Source organism: Fopius arisanus, unplaced genomic scaffold (genome assembly GCF_000806365.1).
Source record: "Fopius arisanus strain USDA-PBARC FA_bdor unplaced genomic scaffold, ASM80636v1 scaffold00038, whole genome shotgun sequence".
NCBI classification, from domain to species: domain Eukaryota; kingdom Metazoa; phylum Arthropoda; class Insecta; order Hymenoptera; family Braconidae; genus Fopius; species Fopius arisanus.
This window is the reverse complement of record NW_011887777.1, coordinates 1,038,521-1,056,588: the sequence shown is the minus strand read 5'-3', so window position 1 is coordinate 1,056,588 and position 18,068 is coordinate 1,038,521. Positions and strand designations below refer to the sequence as shown.

General features: G+C 39.8%; 3 protein-coding genes across 3 annotated transcripts in view; 2 read left to right on the top strand and 1 right to left on the bottom strand.

Annotated features, from left to right (window-relative positions):
* LOC105266497 (sodium leak channel non-selective protein na) overlaps positions 1-2,194 on the top strand; it is a 19,415-nt gene extending 17,221 nt beyond the window's left edge. Inside the window, 1 exon segment of the mRNA XM_011304689.1 lies at positions 1,090-2,194. Coding sequence (XP_011302991.1) covers positions 1,090-1,268 — 179 coding nt within the window. The 3' untranslated portion in view covers positions 1,269-2,194.
* A 2,758-nt stretch (positions 2,195-4,952) lies between these two features.
* On the bottom strand, positions 4,953-8,045 carry Mcm3 (minichromosome maintenance 3). The gene is made up of 4 exons (XM_011304672.1): positions 7,892-8,045; positions 7,702-7,814; positions 5,876-7,483; positions 4,953-5,745 (listed from the first exon to the last, which is right to left on the bottom strand). The coding sequence occupies exons 1-4, from the start codon at positions 7,952-7,954 to the stop codon at positions 5,097-5,099; spliced, it is 2,433 nt and encodes an 810-aa protein (XP_011302974.1). The 5' UTR covers positions 7,955-8,045; the 3' UTR covers positions 4,953-5,096.
* Positions 8,046-8,185: 140 nt separating this feature from the next.
* On the top strand, positions 8,186-16,782 carry LOC105266478 (serine/arginine repetitive matrix protein 2). Its single transcript, XM_011304671.1, has 2 exons — positions 8,186-8,393; positions 9,357-16,782. Exon 2 carries the CDS (start codon positions 9,393-9,395, stop codon positions 16,509-16,511), a length of 7,119 nt encoding a protein of 2,372 aa, XP_011302973.1. The 5' UTR covers positions 8,186-8,393; positions 9,357-9,392; the 3' UTR covers positions 16,512-16,782.
* Positions 16,783-18,068: the final 1,286 nt, after the last annotated feature.

Below are 18,068 nucleotides of genomic sequence, written 5' to 3'. Positions count from 1 at the left end.
CATTTAATTCGCATTTTCCCTTATGTTAAAGATATATATTTAAAAAAGATTTCCTGGAATTTTCGTTGAAAACTTCTGAAAAGTCAGCCATTGAGGGGTAATTTTCGATGAGGTCGGAAAAAGGCATTCAACACCTTAAATTATTCCTTGAACGAAGGAAAGAATAAGAATACAATAATTGGATTTTTTGTAAACTTTTTTATGAAAAATTACAAATTTCGATGGAATTTTCACTACATATTGCATATTTGAAAATACTCGCGATAATGAAAAATCCTTCGTTAGAGAAGTGGACGACAGTATCTCAAAGACGTGTGCAAAATTTGGTCAAGATCGGTTCGATGGTTTTCGAGAAATCTTATCGATCGACTTTAAAAACACAATTCCGAGAAAAACGGCCTTAAAACTCTATCTCTAAAACTCTTACCCGATCGATTCGAAATTTCTGGACAATACTGTAGACATTACTCTGTACTCTGTAGAAATTAATAAGAAAAAAAATCGATTTATTCACACTGCGAAATCTATATAACCCCTTGAGCTAGTATCACAGGTCCTTATCCTATTTTTTCCAAAGTTTGACGTTGTATATAAAAAAAAATAGATTAGTTAAAATTCCTGAAATTTTGGTAATATTTTTTTCAACACGCCTGCACGGAAAGTTCGCACTTTGTTCCCTGATAAGCGGGGGAAAGTGAGTACTTCCCGCCCTCGGGTAGAAAGGTGAAGCCAAGGTGATGCCCCTTGAGCGCAACTTTCCACCCTAGGGCGGAAATTCATTCAGTATTCACTTTCCTCCCGCTTTTCAGGCAGCAAAGCATAAAGTTCACTTTGCGGGGATGTTGTAAAATAGAATGTGTATCTTGGGTGGGAAAACACTGACTTTCCGCCCTTGTAACACAATATACTATTCATCGTGCCCTACAAGATATAGTTGAAAGCTGGTGTGTCTCAACGAAATTTAAAAATTATTCACAAATATAAGTAACTGCGGGAGTGCATTGAGGGGAAATTATTCAATAATATAGCGAGGAGTACTTGCAATACATAATTTGATTTAAAAAAATACATTTTAATGATATATTTCAGCTCTGGTCAAGAATAATTTGCCTTATTTAACGGAAGGAGCAGAGCAAAATCGTCAGCCGCGCGAATCATCGAACGCAAAAGTAACAGCTCCAAAAATATCGAGTGTAACCCAAGAGGTACGAGAATGGTGGCGTGAACAATTAGCCTACAGTAGTGAATCGAGTGAGGATGAATTTTGAAAAATCTCGATGAAATTTCCATGAGTTGAGAAAGTCATAAATTTCCACTAATAGTCGTCCCTCTGGCTGGGGATAACTCTTTATTAGAGGAACTGATGAATTCGAGGCCCAGTCCGCTGTGGAAGGCGGACCCGCTGTGGTGACAGCCGTCATTATCATTAAGTCAATGATTCGACTTGGCTCTTCTTATCTACTACTCTATCGCTGTAGAGACGCCCCCTCGATTAACATCCATGACTAAGAACATATGAAACTATTGAAAGGCAGAAAAAAAAATAACGCACACGAAACATTTTTTTATTTCTAAGAGAAAAAAAAAACAAAGTATTTTATCATCGAAATGTTTTTTCGTGTTTCTGGGTGCCTAATCACGTGAATCGAAACATAATTCCTTATCACTAATTTCATTTCATTTTTACCCATGATAAATTGGATAATTCAGGGGCGATGCGGTGAAATATTTGTGATTTCACGTGACATTTTGTTAATTGTTGAACGTCCACAGTAATGTCAATAAAAAATAGAAATATGATAATGTACTCATTACTCAAAATTGAGATCAATTGAATTAAGAACGGGTTAAATATTCCAGTGTGAGAAGTAATAATGTTTTCTCCTTACTTTGAAATGAATTATTAAAAATATGAAGCCCGGAAAAATTTTTCAATTTATCTTATTGTATCAAGGTAGAAAGATGATATTTTTATTTAACACCGGATTTTTCAGATTAAAAAATCACAAGTTACTACACCAATTTCACTTATTCACCCCTGAATAAATATCCTCAGATAAAATAATCAGAGTGAATTCGCGAGTAAGAAATGAATGACGTCGCGTGATTGTAGAGACTGCTCGATAAACAAATAACAAAGAAAATTAAACCAACTCAAATTGATGTTGAAAAGTAATGTAGAATTTGTACGTAGAAACGATTAGATTTTTTACGAGTGGTCTGCCACAGCCACACCCCATCCCCCATCTCCCATCCCCCATCCCCCATCCCCGATCCCTCATCCCCCATTCCTCATCCTCCAACCCCCAAACTCCATCTCTCCTGCGTCCTGGCACAAGTGATAGCTCTTACGTTTGTATTGAGGTCGTCGGAGTTCGCTGTTGAGAGGAAAGAAAAAACCAAAATGTTTTAAAAAAAATGTTTAAAAACTAAAAAAAACCAAATATATAAGGGCAACTGTTAGTACAATGAGCGCAGGATACGATTCGACGAAGTCATTTTAGCGATGGGAAACGATCCGGCTCCTCTTATTGAATAATTAAGCATTTAAAAAAAATGAAAGGAACGATGAGAAAGATTTAAGTTAAGTCAATTAGACATTATACTGCATGTTACAGACTGAGTGATGTCAGATTTTTTACGATATTTAATGATGAAAAAATAATAATGCCTAACAACACAAAAGGTAAACCATATTGGGTCTAAATAGTTTATCATTCCCCTCATTTTTTCTATCCGATTATGAAAATATTAAACAAACGAAAATCAAATTATACAGATGATATAGTTTTCTTCGTGTTGGGCAACAGATAAAAATATTGAATAAATTATCACTACCATTAGGAATATTCTGTGATGAATTCGTAGAAAATGGGAGATAGATTGGAGGACTAAGTGCCAATTATGTTGTGAATATGTCGAGGGAGAGAACGCTGAAGAGAAAAAAATAGGTGAAAAAATGAAAGTGTATCTCAAGATTTCATCTCAATGTACTACATTCTTGAAAATTTATTGAAATTTCAGTCACAAAATTCCCATAATTTGTAATTATATGAGTTTCAATTCAATTTCAATTAAACATTGTCAGTAAATTCCGCATTTATATTGAAAATTCTAGAAAATTGGGTTTGTTACGTTAATTAATGACTGATTTTTCAATGTCATATCAACCTGATAAAATTGACCATTACCAAAATATTCAAGAAATTAAATGAAATCGTGGATGATAAATTATTAAAAGATTTAAGGTTGTTGTCGCGCGACAGTCTCTGTAAAAAGTTTATCCGCTGTAAAACGGGCCAGTTTAGAACACAATCTTTTAGCGGTATATAGTCTCACTTGATTGATTGCATTGTGCATGGATAGCTAAAGCATAACTATATATTTTCCATATTAACTATTTTCAATTATATAAATTTATGAATTTCCGATAATTATATTCCGTAAACCAAACGGTCAATCGATTTGATTTTTTTTCTGTATTTCCTCCCACGATGTATATTCCACGTTTTTTTTTATTTCTGAAACTGTCGAGCCGTTGATTTTTAAAAAATTCTAATCGGCAAAACTCCATTTAAACACGTGTTAAATCACTCGAATTTCAAAAATTTATATCTCAAGTTCAAAACGGTCAATTGCAAACGGAAAAGGCTCATTTTGTTGCTAATTTTTCAAACTATTCACCATAAAATTTTTAACGAAAACTGTCGAAAAAAAATTCTACGCGACAACAACCATAAGTCTAATTTCCCAACAGAGTAGTAGTTTTCGATATTATTCACAAAAAATGATCGATGTTTAATCTTCCAATGTTTCTCCTATTCATCACTTCACTGCAGGATTGAATATTTGTATTTACGACTCGATGAATACAGGCGTTAATATTGTTGAACGATTGCGTATCGTGATAATTGTTTTCGAGCGTAATAGATTACCAAAAACGTTATTTATTTTAATATTGATAATAAATTCAATGGTTCAAATGATAAAACGTAACACGTCGCGTTTCACAGTTTGTTAAGTATCAGATTATTTGGGAAATGGGTGAATCTAAACTGTAGATTGGAGAAAATGTCAAAAAATGTCTCTTGAAATTTTCTCCTCGGACAACTCGTTTTTTACATGTGACAATTAACACAGACTAAAAACATGACTCATTATTGTTCACCACTTCGCAACTGGATTCATAACGAAGACGACGTGTTCCATCAAAAAAAAAAAATACTTTAAAGTATTTAATTAATCAATAAACCTAGAATTATTGATGAAACCATCAAGATGAAACATCAAGTTGAAGCCTCGAGAATTTTCTTTGAGTTTCGCTGGGTGAAACTTGTATATTTTTTATGGGGCCAATTGGCAAATGTATCCGCAGATATATTACGTTGTAGATGAACAGATACTCGAAGTGTTATTATTTAATGTAGTGTACAGGACAATAGAGTATACATGAATTTATGAATGCGTACATGAATATTATTAAGTGAATAAGGAAAAAAAATACCAGATACAGGTGAAAGGGGATGGATTCGGACGACAGCCTAAAGAATTTAAATATTAATTCGAGAATGATGACAGCAGATTGCCAAGTAAAGGATATGTATACACGGTCGCAGTATGAGTTGATTTTATATAAATATTTACATGGAAAACAAAATTAAAAATATGACACTAGATGACGTAAGCCATTATAACGTTTTACGTTGACGTGATAAATGTTGAATAATTGTTGCCTAGTTTATGTGCCAATGTGTTGTAATATATAGAGCTAATAAATGTTACTAGATAAAGTAATAAATGTCCAAGTCATTTATTCACAACATTATGTGAATCGTTTTGAATTATCTCCATCATTTTTCAAATTAAAAAAAAGATCTATTGTTTTTTGTTCAATTATCTACCAATTTTGAGAATAAATCATAAGAAGCCCATTAGATTATGTATGTAGAGAGAAATACTAATTAAAGCCTCATCTATTCGATTTCGAATCTAATTTATTAAATTCAATTGACAAAAAATGTAAAAAAAAAACTTAAAGTGGTTACCAATACGTAATTAAATAAGAAAAAAAACATGGAAAAAAAGAGAATGTCAATTTATATTAGAAAAACTTGATCGTCTGCCAACATGACTTGATTGGCCTCAGTCATCTTGTGGATGGCAGCCTTGACCTCTCCGCTGGAGAACTCCGGACTGTGTTCCTTATTCAAAAATTCCTTGATCTTTTCTACAGGAAGTGACTGGGTACGCTGCTGCTGGAACATTTTATGCAAAGAAGTCCTGAAGAGCTTGAACCTGTCTTCAGCAATGGTTTCAGGTGTTGAATCAGTCTCCATGGATTCTTGAAGCTGACTGGCAGTCTCCTCAGCGATAGTTTGGGATCTCGTGACCTTTCTGACAGCCTCATCCACATGTGAATCATCATCACTCTCGTATTCATAGGGATCATCCCCAGTGGAGACACTCCCTCTTCTCGTTCTCTTCTTCTTCCTAATTTCCTCCTGAGTCTCGTCCCCAGAGCTCGCTTCACTCATTCTTCTCCTTTTATTTTTCTTCTCCTTCTCAAGTACTTTCTTGAACAAAGCAAACTGCACTAATTCAATAGCCGAATTTGCGTCATCAACTGTAACTGTTTTTGATAATCTTGCCTTGGCGTGAGCAGTCGACAAACGAATGAGGGTTTCTAGGGTTCTAGCAGTCACCGGCTGAGTTCTCGCCTCTTCTGCTTGGTCATTTTCTTCAGACCTGTAAAGAGTAAAATTCAAGATCTTCATTATATTGGGGAAAAGAAATTTCAAAGAATATAAACTAGTCGGGGACGATAAATGAAAACCCCATATCTCAACTATCTTTACTCAACGTATAAATCACAAACCTCAGCCTGGAGTATTCAGCAGCGATAGTCCTGCCAGCTTCCTCACTCAATTTGGGCTTCATACACCTCGCAATATGAATATATTTCCTCATGAACTTGACACTCAAAATTTGATCGGTCTTGGCCCTCGAATTGCCATGAAGCAGTGGATCATACTTCTCGTAAACCGGATTATCTTCCCTTTCAGTCTCCTCAGCATCAACATCCCTAGTGCTCAACATGTCTGCTTTGCTATTCAAAGGGAGTGCCTCACCATCTTGCTCCGCTGGATTTCTGTACCTGTGCATCCTAACAACGTGTTCACTGATGATATTATCCTGGTCCGAGTCGATAAGGTCGAGCATCACGAAAAGAAGATCAAAACGAGAGAGCAGCGAGTCCTGGAGCCCAATGTTTTCCATAGGAGTCTTGTACTGATCATAACGTCCATAGACAGGATTGGCAGCTGCCAACACCGAACACCTGGCATTGAGACTCGCATGAATTCCAGCTTTGGCAATCGTCACTCTTCCCTGCTCCATAACCTCGTGAATTGCTGTCCGATCGATGTCTGACATTTTATCGAACTCATCTATGCAGATGACTCCTCTATCCGCCAGGACCATAGCACCAGCCTCCAGACGACGCTCCCCCGTCTCCTGGTCGACAGTCACAGCTGCTGTCAAACCAACACCTGAAGAGCCTCGACCTGTCGTGGGAATTGCACGTGGCGCTGTGCAGAGGACGTAACGTAGGAGCTGGGACTTAGCTACTGAGGGATCGCCTATCAGAAGAATATTTATGTCACCTCTGAGGCGAGTTCCATTTGGAAGAATCTTCTCTACTCCACCTAGGAGGAGACACAGGATAGCTTTCTTTATGTACTCATGACCGTAGATCGAGGGCGCCAATGACTGCCCCAGCAGATCAAAAATATTGTTCCGGGGATTAGTTTTTGCGAGTTTCTTGCACATTGCCACGTCCTCGTGGGAGATTGAGAGGGTCGCCTCTTTTGAGAGCTGGGTGATGCTGTTGGCGATGAGAACAGTGCGGAAGGTACCATTTGTGTAGCCGTTGTGCTTGCCCGGGAGGCAACGAAAGTTTCCAACGACTTGCACTCGATCGCCAGGCTTGCAAAGATCGACTAAATCATTGTCACAAATGATATCAACACTGCGAGGTAGTTGACCCGCCGGAGCTTTTTCTGGCATCTCCTGGATTGATAATGTCTGGTGGTCCTTGAATGTCGAAAGACCAAATTCAGTCTCCAAGGGATTTCCATCGACGTCTTGTGTGGGATAAATAGCTGAACCAGGGAAAGCGTCGAGAGATGTAAGATCAGTATATGCTCGTTCCATCACTGTTTTCGTTGCTGGGCAGTAGTGGACACTGCGAACAATCTTCGGACGTACGAGAGAACACTTGGTAACGATTCCCTCAACACAAACTAAATTTCCCAGATATCTAGAAGTGAGTGTCCTGGGGGTGACATGGCGATTACCGAAGCTCCCCTCAAAACCAATAAAAAAATCGGGATTTCCCTTGGTATAATCAGTATCAACAGTCGACACAAACTGCTTCAGAGCATTTTGGAAAGCCATGGACTCCTCAAACGAATTTGTGAGGAGACTGAAACGAACAATTAATATTTATTACCATCATCATCGTTATCATTAATTTGTTAAACTCAATATTTTCCGTAATATAAAAAATGAAACAATTATCCATCCCAAACAAATACTATTCATACAATATCATCATATAATGTCCATCACTCCGGAATGAATTAATATAAACCTAATGCAATGGCACCTGTTGCTCTCAAGTTTAACAAAATCAAAACTCACTTAGTAGCTCTCGTCGGATTTTTCCTCCTCAAGTCATTGATATTGACGTACAATCTGTATTTGTTCTCCTCAATCATATTTTTAACGAGATTCAGGTAAATTCCCTGATCTTCCTGAAAAAAAAAACAAACCCCCACGATTAAGGTTATAGAAAAATACTCAGAAGCAATGAATACATGAGCATAATTACCCCATCATCGAGGAAATCGAGATACTCCCTCTCCATATCCTTGATCCTCTGATCGACGTCCATTTTAACGTTTAATTTTCACTTTACCTCTATAAAAACAGTAAGTTAACAATTTTATTGTCCTAACGTGTTTGCAAAGCCTCTGGCACAATAATTTGCGCGGGAACTCCGATAGAAGTTCCAGTGCTGCCAATGCGAAAACTCAAAAATCTAAAGTTCTCGAAATATTTGTCATGTTGTTACAAGTGATCAGTAGAATTTTCCTCACTTCACGATTGAAGGGGTTATCAAAACTCCATCATGATCATTTGTGTACTGCATCGTCCGTAAATTATGAGAAAATAATACAATATAATATAACATAACTATTGATTTTTAATAATAAATAAAAATGAATTCCATTAAAAATGTATAATTCCAAGAATATAAATAAGAAGATAAACCATCCGATGACGTAAATACTCGATAGGAGGATTGGTTTTTTTCACCAGAAAAATACCGGGTAAGATAATATTTTTCTCTAAATCCTCTAAACTTGTGATTTTTAATTCATAAACCAATAGTTTCTTTCTAGAATCAAGGATAGAAATGAGAGTAGATTTCACAAGGTAGGAATTGTGGCTTTGGAATTTATTTCATAAGACTTTGATAATTCATTAAAAAGGGTTAGAGAAATTGGCAAATCTTTTCTGTCGAGAATTTCGCCATATCAGTAATTAAAAAAAGGCCACCAACAACTTCAGTTGATTTTTTAATCTCCTAGTGTCTGAAGAGTCGAACAAACAAATTTTATTAGAAGGAAACAAATCCCTAATTGAAAATTACCAACGATAAAATTGTTCAACCTTATAAGTATTTCTATTGTTTTCAATAACAAATAAATATTGGCTATAAGTTCAAGAAGAAAAATTCTGTAATGGAGAAAAATTTATGAAGAAATCTTTAATTCTTATGTTTTGCGTCATCGATATTATACGGCCATTATTATTTCGTTGAGGAATCAATTTCATTTCCTGTCCTAGATTCCTGAATAGCATCAGCAAAAATTGCATTTCCTCATCTCGTATAAAACTAACTTTTTGTGAGAGAATAATACTGCCATATGTACAGAAAAATCCATAATCAGTATAAGCAATACAATTTTGTAATCACGTATTTTTTTAGAACAATTGAATCTACCTGTTAAAAATTCTGGGATATCAGCCCTATGAATTAATTTTTTAATAATTTTCAATTAACGATCCATTGGATTCTAATACCATTTTTTAGATAATCTTTTTACTGTATACTACACTGTGGCAAAATTGCACCTGACTGCAATATGGAAATTATAATTATAAGCAGAATGCTAGATTTTATCTGTCAAGAGTGATTCCTGGGAATTTCTATGACAGGAATAAATGAAATAATAATTTTTTTGTTTATCTCTTATTAATAATTCAACATAGTATTTTCTATTCTCCAGTTTCTAGAGTTCCACAAACTCCTTGAAACCATCACCATGGAGTCGCCAGCCCTGAAGGACGTGCCCCTCCCGGATGACATCCCCTCAGACACGTCCACCCCTCACTTAAATGACAGATCAGAGACCCCAGATAGCAATCGAGGCGCCGATTCAGTATCTTCAAGCCCCAAGATCTCGAAGCCAGTGCTTGGCAAGGCCCAGGCAAAAAAGAGACTGATGGCTTTTGCCAAATTCAACGTGTCCGTTAAACAAGCCCTAGAAAAATCAAAGGAGAAACTTCAGTCAAGCCTCTCTAAAGAATCACACCAGAAGTCGAAATCAGAGGTCCCTAAAGGGTCGGGAAACCCAGAGCACCCACTGGATCATCCTGCTGACTCAGAGGACGACCAAAAATCCCAGGTCTCGATAAAAAAATCGAAAAAACATTCCGAGAGAAAGCTCCCAGCGATCGAGGAAATAATTCAAGAGGAGTCACGACAGAAGCAGATAATAGCTGGTGAAATTATTGACAAAGCCTCGACACTTAATAAATTCCCTTCTAGACTCCAAAATGATCCCCGAGGGCGTGACTCTGGCCACAGATCTAGAGAGAATCGTTCCAGAAGCGGTTGGGAGGACTCCAGAAGGTACAACCCTCGATTCAACGACAAAAAATCTTCCCACAGAAACTTTTTCGGATCCTCAGATTCTTCGAGAAGACGAAGAACTCCGGAAAAAGATCGAGGCAGAAGCAAGCGAGAGAGACGTCGAAGTTTTTCTCAAGATGATCAACATCCAAAGCCCAAAGACACGGAGTGTCCCAAAAATCCAGAGCCCTCAGCACAAGAAATCGATCTTATAAAAAGAGACAGAAGGTCAGCCAATAGTAGCAGAAGTCTCTCAGAGACGGAGAGCAATTGGAGATCATTCAAGTCCCAGGGGAACGTCATCAGAAGTAATATACCATTTGACGACTCCTTAAGTTTTGCTGGAGTTGATCTAAAATCGAAAAATCCTCAGGAGTACAAGAATCATTTTGACCATATGCTCATGGTGGGTGATTGCAAGTCCCCCCGAAATTCAGTACTCATCAATGGCATTGACAGTTGCGTGAAGGAATATCCGCCTGAGTCCATCAGGATCACCAAGAAGTGCAAGGGAATGTTCTACTCCGAGAATCCCAATATTTCCTTATTTTTCAGTAAAAGCAAATTATCACAGGTATTGCCTCCTGAGAGATATAGGATCATGAGAGAAATCAGTGATGGTGAATGCAAGAATCTGGAAACTTATGAGGCCCCAGTCATCAGACATTGGTACAAGAAATTTGACAGTAATGGAAAACTGGAGATTTTGAGAATTCCTGCTTTGATGGATATTGTCCCTCAGGTGAGTTTTCCTCCCAAGTCTAGATGGGAGGAGGAAGAAGAATCGAAACGTCAGGAGGACCATCTTCTTCAGGAGTATGTCGAGGAAGTGCTTGACAAAGCTGTTGAGAGGGTAACAACACCTGAGAAAGAAAAAATCGCTGATGTTATGGAAGAAGGGGAGATTGAGGAAGAGGTTGATGAAGAAATGACTGGTGGACTAGTTTCTGAGTACGAGGAGTTCATGAAGATGGTGAGCACTGAGCCTGAGACTTCTCCAAAAGATTCATCGTTGTCTCAAGAGATGTCCAGTGTCAAAGAGTCGAGGGATATCGTGAAAACTGCTGTATACACGTCTAAGGAAATTGAGAAAATGGAAAAAATTGAAGAAGACCATCACGAATTACCTTTTGAGGATTCTGAAGGAAAGAAAATAACTCTTCCAAAGGGAGAAACAATGAAAATTTCAGCAAATATGACAGTTGAAGGGGAACAACTTCTGAAGTCTCCAGAAACTCCAAGAATGAAGGAATTTAAGAGTCACGGTGTCGAAACAAAATCCCACAAGAAGTCCTCGAAGAAAAAGACAGCAACATCGACAGAGACAAGTGACTCTTCGAGTTCGGATTCAGAGTACGAAAGGCGCAAGCGAAAACGGAAGAGGCAAAGAAAAAAGAGGCGATCGAGGGATTCCAGCAGCTCCAGCAGCACTAGTGATGATTCCAGCAGTGAAGACAGTCCCAGAAGGCGAAGAAAGACCTTTAAAAAACAAAGGAAACACAAGAAGCTGAAACTGCGAAGAAAGAAATCGAGGAGAGACTCATCGGATTCTGACTCCAGTAGTTCACCAGAAAGATCACTCAAACGGAAGAGGAAGAAGAAGAAAGTCGTCAAGCGTTCAAAGACTTCCAACCGAGAAGACTCGAGATCGTCAGAGACGCAAAAACTTCAGAAGATAAAAAAAGAAATAGAAGAAGAAGACATGCCCCTGGAGAAAAATTCTATTTCAATTACCACCGAGACTTCGCATGAAACTGAGCCTCAATACATCCAAGACATTGTTATTAAAATAGAAAAGGACAAAACTCCAAGTGTTTCCGAACAAGAGGATGGCGAAATAAATGAGGAAATCGACGAGAATCAGATGGAATCATCAGAATTTCAACTTGAAAAGGATCAAATTCATGAACAAGAGATGACAGATCCAGAGAAAATAGCTTTAATTCCGATTCCCGAAGGAGCCCATCCTCTAGAAGCTTTAAGGCCTGAAGAAATCCCTTTGCCATCGGCTCCAGAGCCTTCCAGAGACATTCACCTTCCCCCAGATGACACCCTGGAAGAGGAACTCTTGGAGAAGAAACGAGAGATCGAACTCGAGCTACTGAGAACCCGAAAATCTCCGAATAGACACAAAAAACGACGAAGTGTATCGACGAGCAGTACTTCATCTTCCACCAGCTCCAGTAGCTATTCCTCATCCTCTAGCAGTGTCGGGGAATCTGCGACAGAAAAGAATAAGAGTCACAGCAAGAAATCCCACAGTCGAAGAAAATCCTCGGAGAGGGTCAAGAAACCCAGGAAATACTTGACGGAATTTGACTTTGATTTTCCTTCTCTGACGCAGCTTGAGCAGGGGAGAGGTACATTGATAGACGACTGGGAGGTCGACTCCATGGAGGCTGTCAACGACCTCTTGAAAGATAAATCGAAGAAACACAGGAAGATCGAGAAGGAAGTGAAGTATGACGAAAAAACTGATACTTATATTGCTGTTGAGAAGGAAATGATCAAAGAGAATAAGAAGAAACTGAGTGGAAGGGTTTGTCTGAGGATCTGGGAGGATGAGGAGGAGGAGGGAGAACGAGAGGCTTTGCTCATGGAGACGGTAAATCCTGGCAAGAAGTCAGCCGACGCTGCGGTTATTGGGACTGTAGAAACGTCTCTTGCTGATCTGAAGACGAAAGAAACAATAAAATCTAATGAGCGAATGGATAAATCTGAGGAGAGAGAGGATACGCTGCTCGGTACACTTCAGGATCTTTTCACAGTTAAGGAAAAGTCTGCAGGAGTGAGGAAGGCCGAATGGGAGAGCAAGTCTTCAGAATTATCTATCGCTACGGATCCTCCCACTCCAGAAGGTCCACTGGTTCCTGTCAATTGGGAGGAAGAGGAGGAATGGACGAGTTCGTTGAACCTTGTTGATGTCAGACCAGTGCCTCCAGCCACTTCTGAATCAAAACTCGAGCCTCTGAGTTTTAAACCTGAACTTAAGACTGTAATCGAGAAAATTGGAGATCTTCCTGAAGAAAAGGACCATCTTTACAGTCCAAGTTCTCCAGCTGATTCTCACAAATCTGAACCTGCAGATGATATTTCAGAGTCTAGTGAATCAACTTCCGAGACGTCCTCGTCAGAGTCATCGTCAGAACCTCCTGATTCACCTAAAACTGAACCAATCAAAGATCAAGTATCTCGAATTCACGAAATTGAATCGTCCACTCCTCCTTTAGTTCTTTCACCCAAAACTGATGACTTCCTTCTGGGAAAATCACCAGAAGACCCTTCCAAGAATGTTCTCCATCAGCTCAAACAGGATATGTTCTCGAAGTTACGAGATCAGGAATTCGATAAAATTCAGAAAGATTCGGAAGCCAGTGTGGCACTCAAAAAGTCCCCAAAAATGTCATCAGAAGGAGGAGAAAGATTGACTCCAAGGGTATCACCAGTGGAGTCTCTTTTAAAAACAAAAGAAGTATTCATGAATACATTTGTCGAAATCACTCCCCAAACATCACGATCGTCGACAACTCCAGATCGTCGTAAAATATCACCTAGAGATTCAGATAAAGCAAAACCTAGAATTTCTGAGGAGAGAACGAGTAACTCCAGCCACAGGAGTAATAAAAGTTCCGTGAAAGAGCCAGAGAAGTTAAAAACGGAGGAACGAAGTCGTAGAGACTGTTCACTCTCACCGAGGAGAAGATCTCCAGACAGAAGACATTCAGAAAAAAGGCGGTCGCCCTCTTGGAAGAGAAGACATAGCAGGAGTAGATCGAGAAGCTGGTCCAGGAGTCGAAGCAGAAGTCCTAGCAGGAGAGATAGACAGAGGAGGTTTAAACATGCGGGAGAAGGTCGAGAGAGGTACAGCCCTGGAAGACTACGGGGGAGGGAGAGGAGAGAGAGGGACTGGAGTTTGGAGAAGTCTTCGGATAAGACTTATGATCCTCTGGAGATCTTCAGAGGGAGTAAAAGGTTCGCGGAGACAAGAAGGGTAGAAGCTCCGAGGGAGGCAGGTAACTCTCAAGATGTTTATGACATCCGACCTCTGCTGGAATTGACTTTCGACGACAGGGATTTCCAGAGGGAGAGTCTCGACAGAGAAATGAACGAAGAGCCAGTCATTCCATCCTTGTGTCCTGAACTCGAGCTCAAGTGCAGGAATCAGAGGGAATGGGATCATCGAGAGAGTGAGAGGGTGAGAAGAAGGTCACCAGGAAGGAGATCCCCATTGAGAAGGTCTCCAGTCGGAAGATCGCCTGGCCGAAGGTCTCCAGGAAGACGATCTCCGGGGAGAAGATCTCCAGGTAGAAGATCCCCAGGGAGAAGATCCCCTGGAAGGAGATCGCCAGTGAGGAGATCACCAGAGAGAAGAAGGGAAAGAGAGAGGAAAAGATCGCCTAGGAGGGAAAGGGAAAGGGAAAGAGATAAATTCGTGCCCAGGTCGGGATCGAGGTCCTGGACGAAATCTAGATCGAGGAGTCCTATAAGATCGAGAAGTCCTCTGAGATCGAGAAGTAGGGACAGATCAGCATCGCGGGAGAGATCGAGGTCGAGTCGACAGAGTTTGGAGAGGACTAGAAGAAGATCGAGATCCAGATCACTGTCTCCACGGAGACGAAGACGTGAAGAGAGATTCAGAAGTTCCAGTGGGGATAGGGGGAGAAAAATAGAGACGATTGTACATCCTCCAGGAATGAATCCTCCGGCACCGGAGGAAGGTGGGGTGATGGCAAATGAGGGTCTCCAGGCCGCTAATTTCAGGTATCAACCCGACCAAGACTTTGCGTACTTCCCCAGCAATAATCTTACTTACCCTCCAAGAGTAGAAGACTCTTCAGGCTCTCCAAAACGTCTGTCTCTTGACGATCGTCTGGAACTTGAACTTGGAATAAAAAAATCCCAGGAGATTCCAGCATACAGGGCTGCAATTTATCCCCACATGATGGCTGCCGGATCAATTCCACTGCCACCGCATCCAGGACCTGTAGCTTTTCACCGACCTCCAACAGTTTTACAAGTGGGTAATGTTCTTCAAGTGGTACCCAGGGACTATCAGCCTGCTGGAGTACCCCCAGTCAATCGTTCGGACATTCCTCCTTCACCAGTACCATCAGCTGCCAACGGCAACCGAGTCCTCAGGGTTGGCAATGTTCTCCAGGTGGTGCCGACGACCAACCTAGACTGGACTGCCACTGGACCCACTCCTGTTGGCATGGACAGACCACCTCCAGTATATCCCACTCCTCCAGTTGCTAGTGTCCCATCATCCCCTCATCCTCTTCCTGTCCCTCTCCCCCAAGTATCGACTCCTACTCCTCTACCTAGATTGACCGTCCCTAAGCCACCACCTGTACCTCAACCTGTTTATAATTACGAAGCGATTATAGAAGCCAGGAAGAAGGAGAAGGATGAGAGGCGAAAATTGAGAGCTGAGAAGAGGAATGAGAAGGAGAACAGGAGAATAATAAGGATGAGGAAGAGGGCTGAAAAGATTCTCGATAAAGTTTCTCGAGGTAATGAGACTGTAGAAGAGACGTCTGAGATTTCAGAGGATGTGAGCAAGCTGATTGATGAGGAAGAGGAAGAGAGTGTTGCAGGAACGTTCATTGAAGCTACTGGAGATGTGAAAGAGTTTGGAGGGGATTATGATGAGGACGAGGAGGTGGATCTTGAGGGAGATGTCGATGAAGATGATGAGGAGGATGAGATTGAGGAGAGTGAGGAGGAGCAGGAGGACGAAGAGAGCAAGTTGATACCAGCACTGGGGGACCTGAAGGAGTGCAAAAGCAAAGTCGATGTTGAAGGGGATCTTGGCGTTCTTCCTGCTCCGAAGAAGGGAATTCTGGTTCCTCCTGGACAGTGGGCGAATCGATTGCTCAATGGAGATGCTGAGGAGGAGGCGGAGAAAATTGATGCACCTGAGGTTTCGGTCGAAGGACAGGGAGAGATTCGCTGTGAGGCACTTGGCGATAACGAAGTGAGGGAGGAGAGGGAGGAAAGGGAGAAGAAATTGAGGACAAGAAGGGCGAGAAGGAAGGCTGTGCAATTCGCTGATGGAGTGAAACCTGGGGAGGGGACAAGTCCCAGTGGTGGTGAGGGAGACATGCCCTCACCTCCGCCACCTGCTTCAGCATCAATTAATGATCCTGTTAGGGAAATGGTGAAGAAGAGGATGAGAAAAAGGGAGAGGAAAAAACCGAAGAGGGTTAAGGCGCCCAAGACTAAGAAGAAGGTGAAGGTGAAGATAATCAAATTGAAAAAACCAAGAATAACACCTCTGACAGCCTTGATGTTGGACGATTCAGACGAGATGGACGATCGATCACCTCCTCCACCACCTTCAGGCTCACCACCTCCTCCTCATCTGTGGCCAAGTTATTTGGCTGCTTACAGTGCAACTCTTAAGACAGTGGAACCTGATGTGTCACCTCCAAGTGCAACACAGTCTACACCACCTCCCACCCCCTTACCCCTTCTTGTACCGCCCCCTCCACTCAATTACACCATTCAACCCCTCAACAAAGCTTGAAGGAATTGTTGAGGTTTACCTAGACTAACATTCACTCTGGATGTTTTAAGATTAAAAGATGTATATAGAGTATTTTTAATTGTTTTTATTCCGTTCTGTATATCCTAATATGACATTCTGTCTATCACTTATCTATTTTTTGTATGACAGAAATGATTTTCATTGATTAAACGTGTTAGGAACTTGTTGTGTTGAAACCTCACGATGATTTCAATAAAATGTACGACTTTTATCAAATTTTTCCACATTTATTGTTTTGTATTTTTTGTATGATTGGTCCATAGAATTATGTAGATTTTTCTCTCGCATTGTTACCTCAATAAAAGTCTCGAATGGAAAAACAAGAAAAGCTATTTTGTAATGGGGCAGATTCAATCCTCTAAAAAAACGAACAATCATGTTTTTTTTGCCAATGTTTTGGATCCACAAGGTGTCCCTCATCAAAGCAGTATTTATTCGGCATAAAGAAACAAAAAATCTAAAGTAGTAATAGAAGTCTATTACACAGATTATCAATTACATCCCAAAAATAATATGAACGAGTCCTTAAAAATTGCAAATTCAATAAAAATCCAATGGATTATGACAGAATTTCAATATCAAGAAGTACGAAAATCGAATGAAGCCCTGGTGTAAAATGAAAAAAGAGATGGAGATAGACGCAAGATAGCTCTTGCGTGAAGAGACAAAAGCTGATGAGAGATACTGCCAGTCAACCTTCAGACAGTTAATAAACTGCTATCTGATATAAATGAACATCTTTTTAGTAACAAAATAGTTGGTGCAGTACTCCTTGATTTTAAAACAGCCTTTAACAGCGTATAGCTAAATGGCTTACTATTCTTAATGGCTTAAGTTGTCAATCACAATAAGTTATTAAACTTAAGCTTTCAAATGACCGAGGGTTTAGGAGAGGGATCCCTAAACTTTCCGTGCTTATTTCCCCTATTTACAGCACATATGATCGATTCAGTCGATATAAGATCAGAAAATAAAACTTTTTCATTAGCTTACGCAGATAATAGAATCATTTATGTCGCTGGTGATAATTGCACTGAGATAAATAACTGAATGATTTAAGGACCAGTTGGATTATCTGGAAAAAATAATTTACTCCAAAATTGGGATTCCTAATTACTCTAGCAATTAATCGTTTTTTTAAAATAATTGTTAGCTAGCGTTCTAGCGGTTGTCAACGACTAGAACGCTAGCTAACAATTATCGGAAAAAACAATTATTAATTGGCGGAGTAATTAGGAATCCCGATTTTGGAGTAAATTATCTTTTCCGGATAGTCCATCCGGGCCTTAATCAACAAAGTTAATTGCTTATATTCCACATGGAATTTGGAAGTGAACTCATTTAAGAGCGAGGCAATCTGGTTTTGAAATACAGCCATTAATTTAGCAACAAATAAGAAAAAATATAAGAGATTTTTAAATAGAAATAAAAGACCCAGTTATAAATGAGGAGTCAATAATACCAAATAAAGAAATTGTCAAGTATTTAGGAGTACGATGAAATTTCTTGATCAGATGCTCAACACACACTGAATAC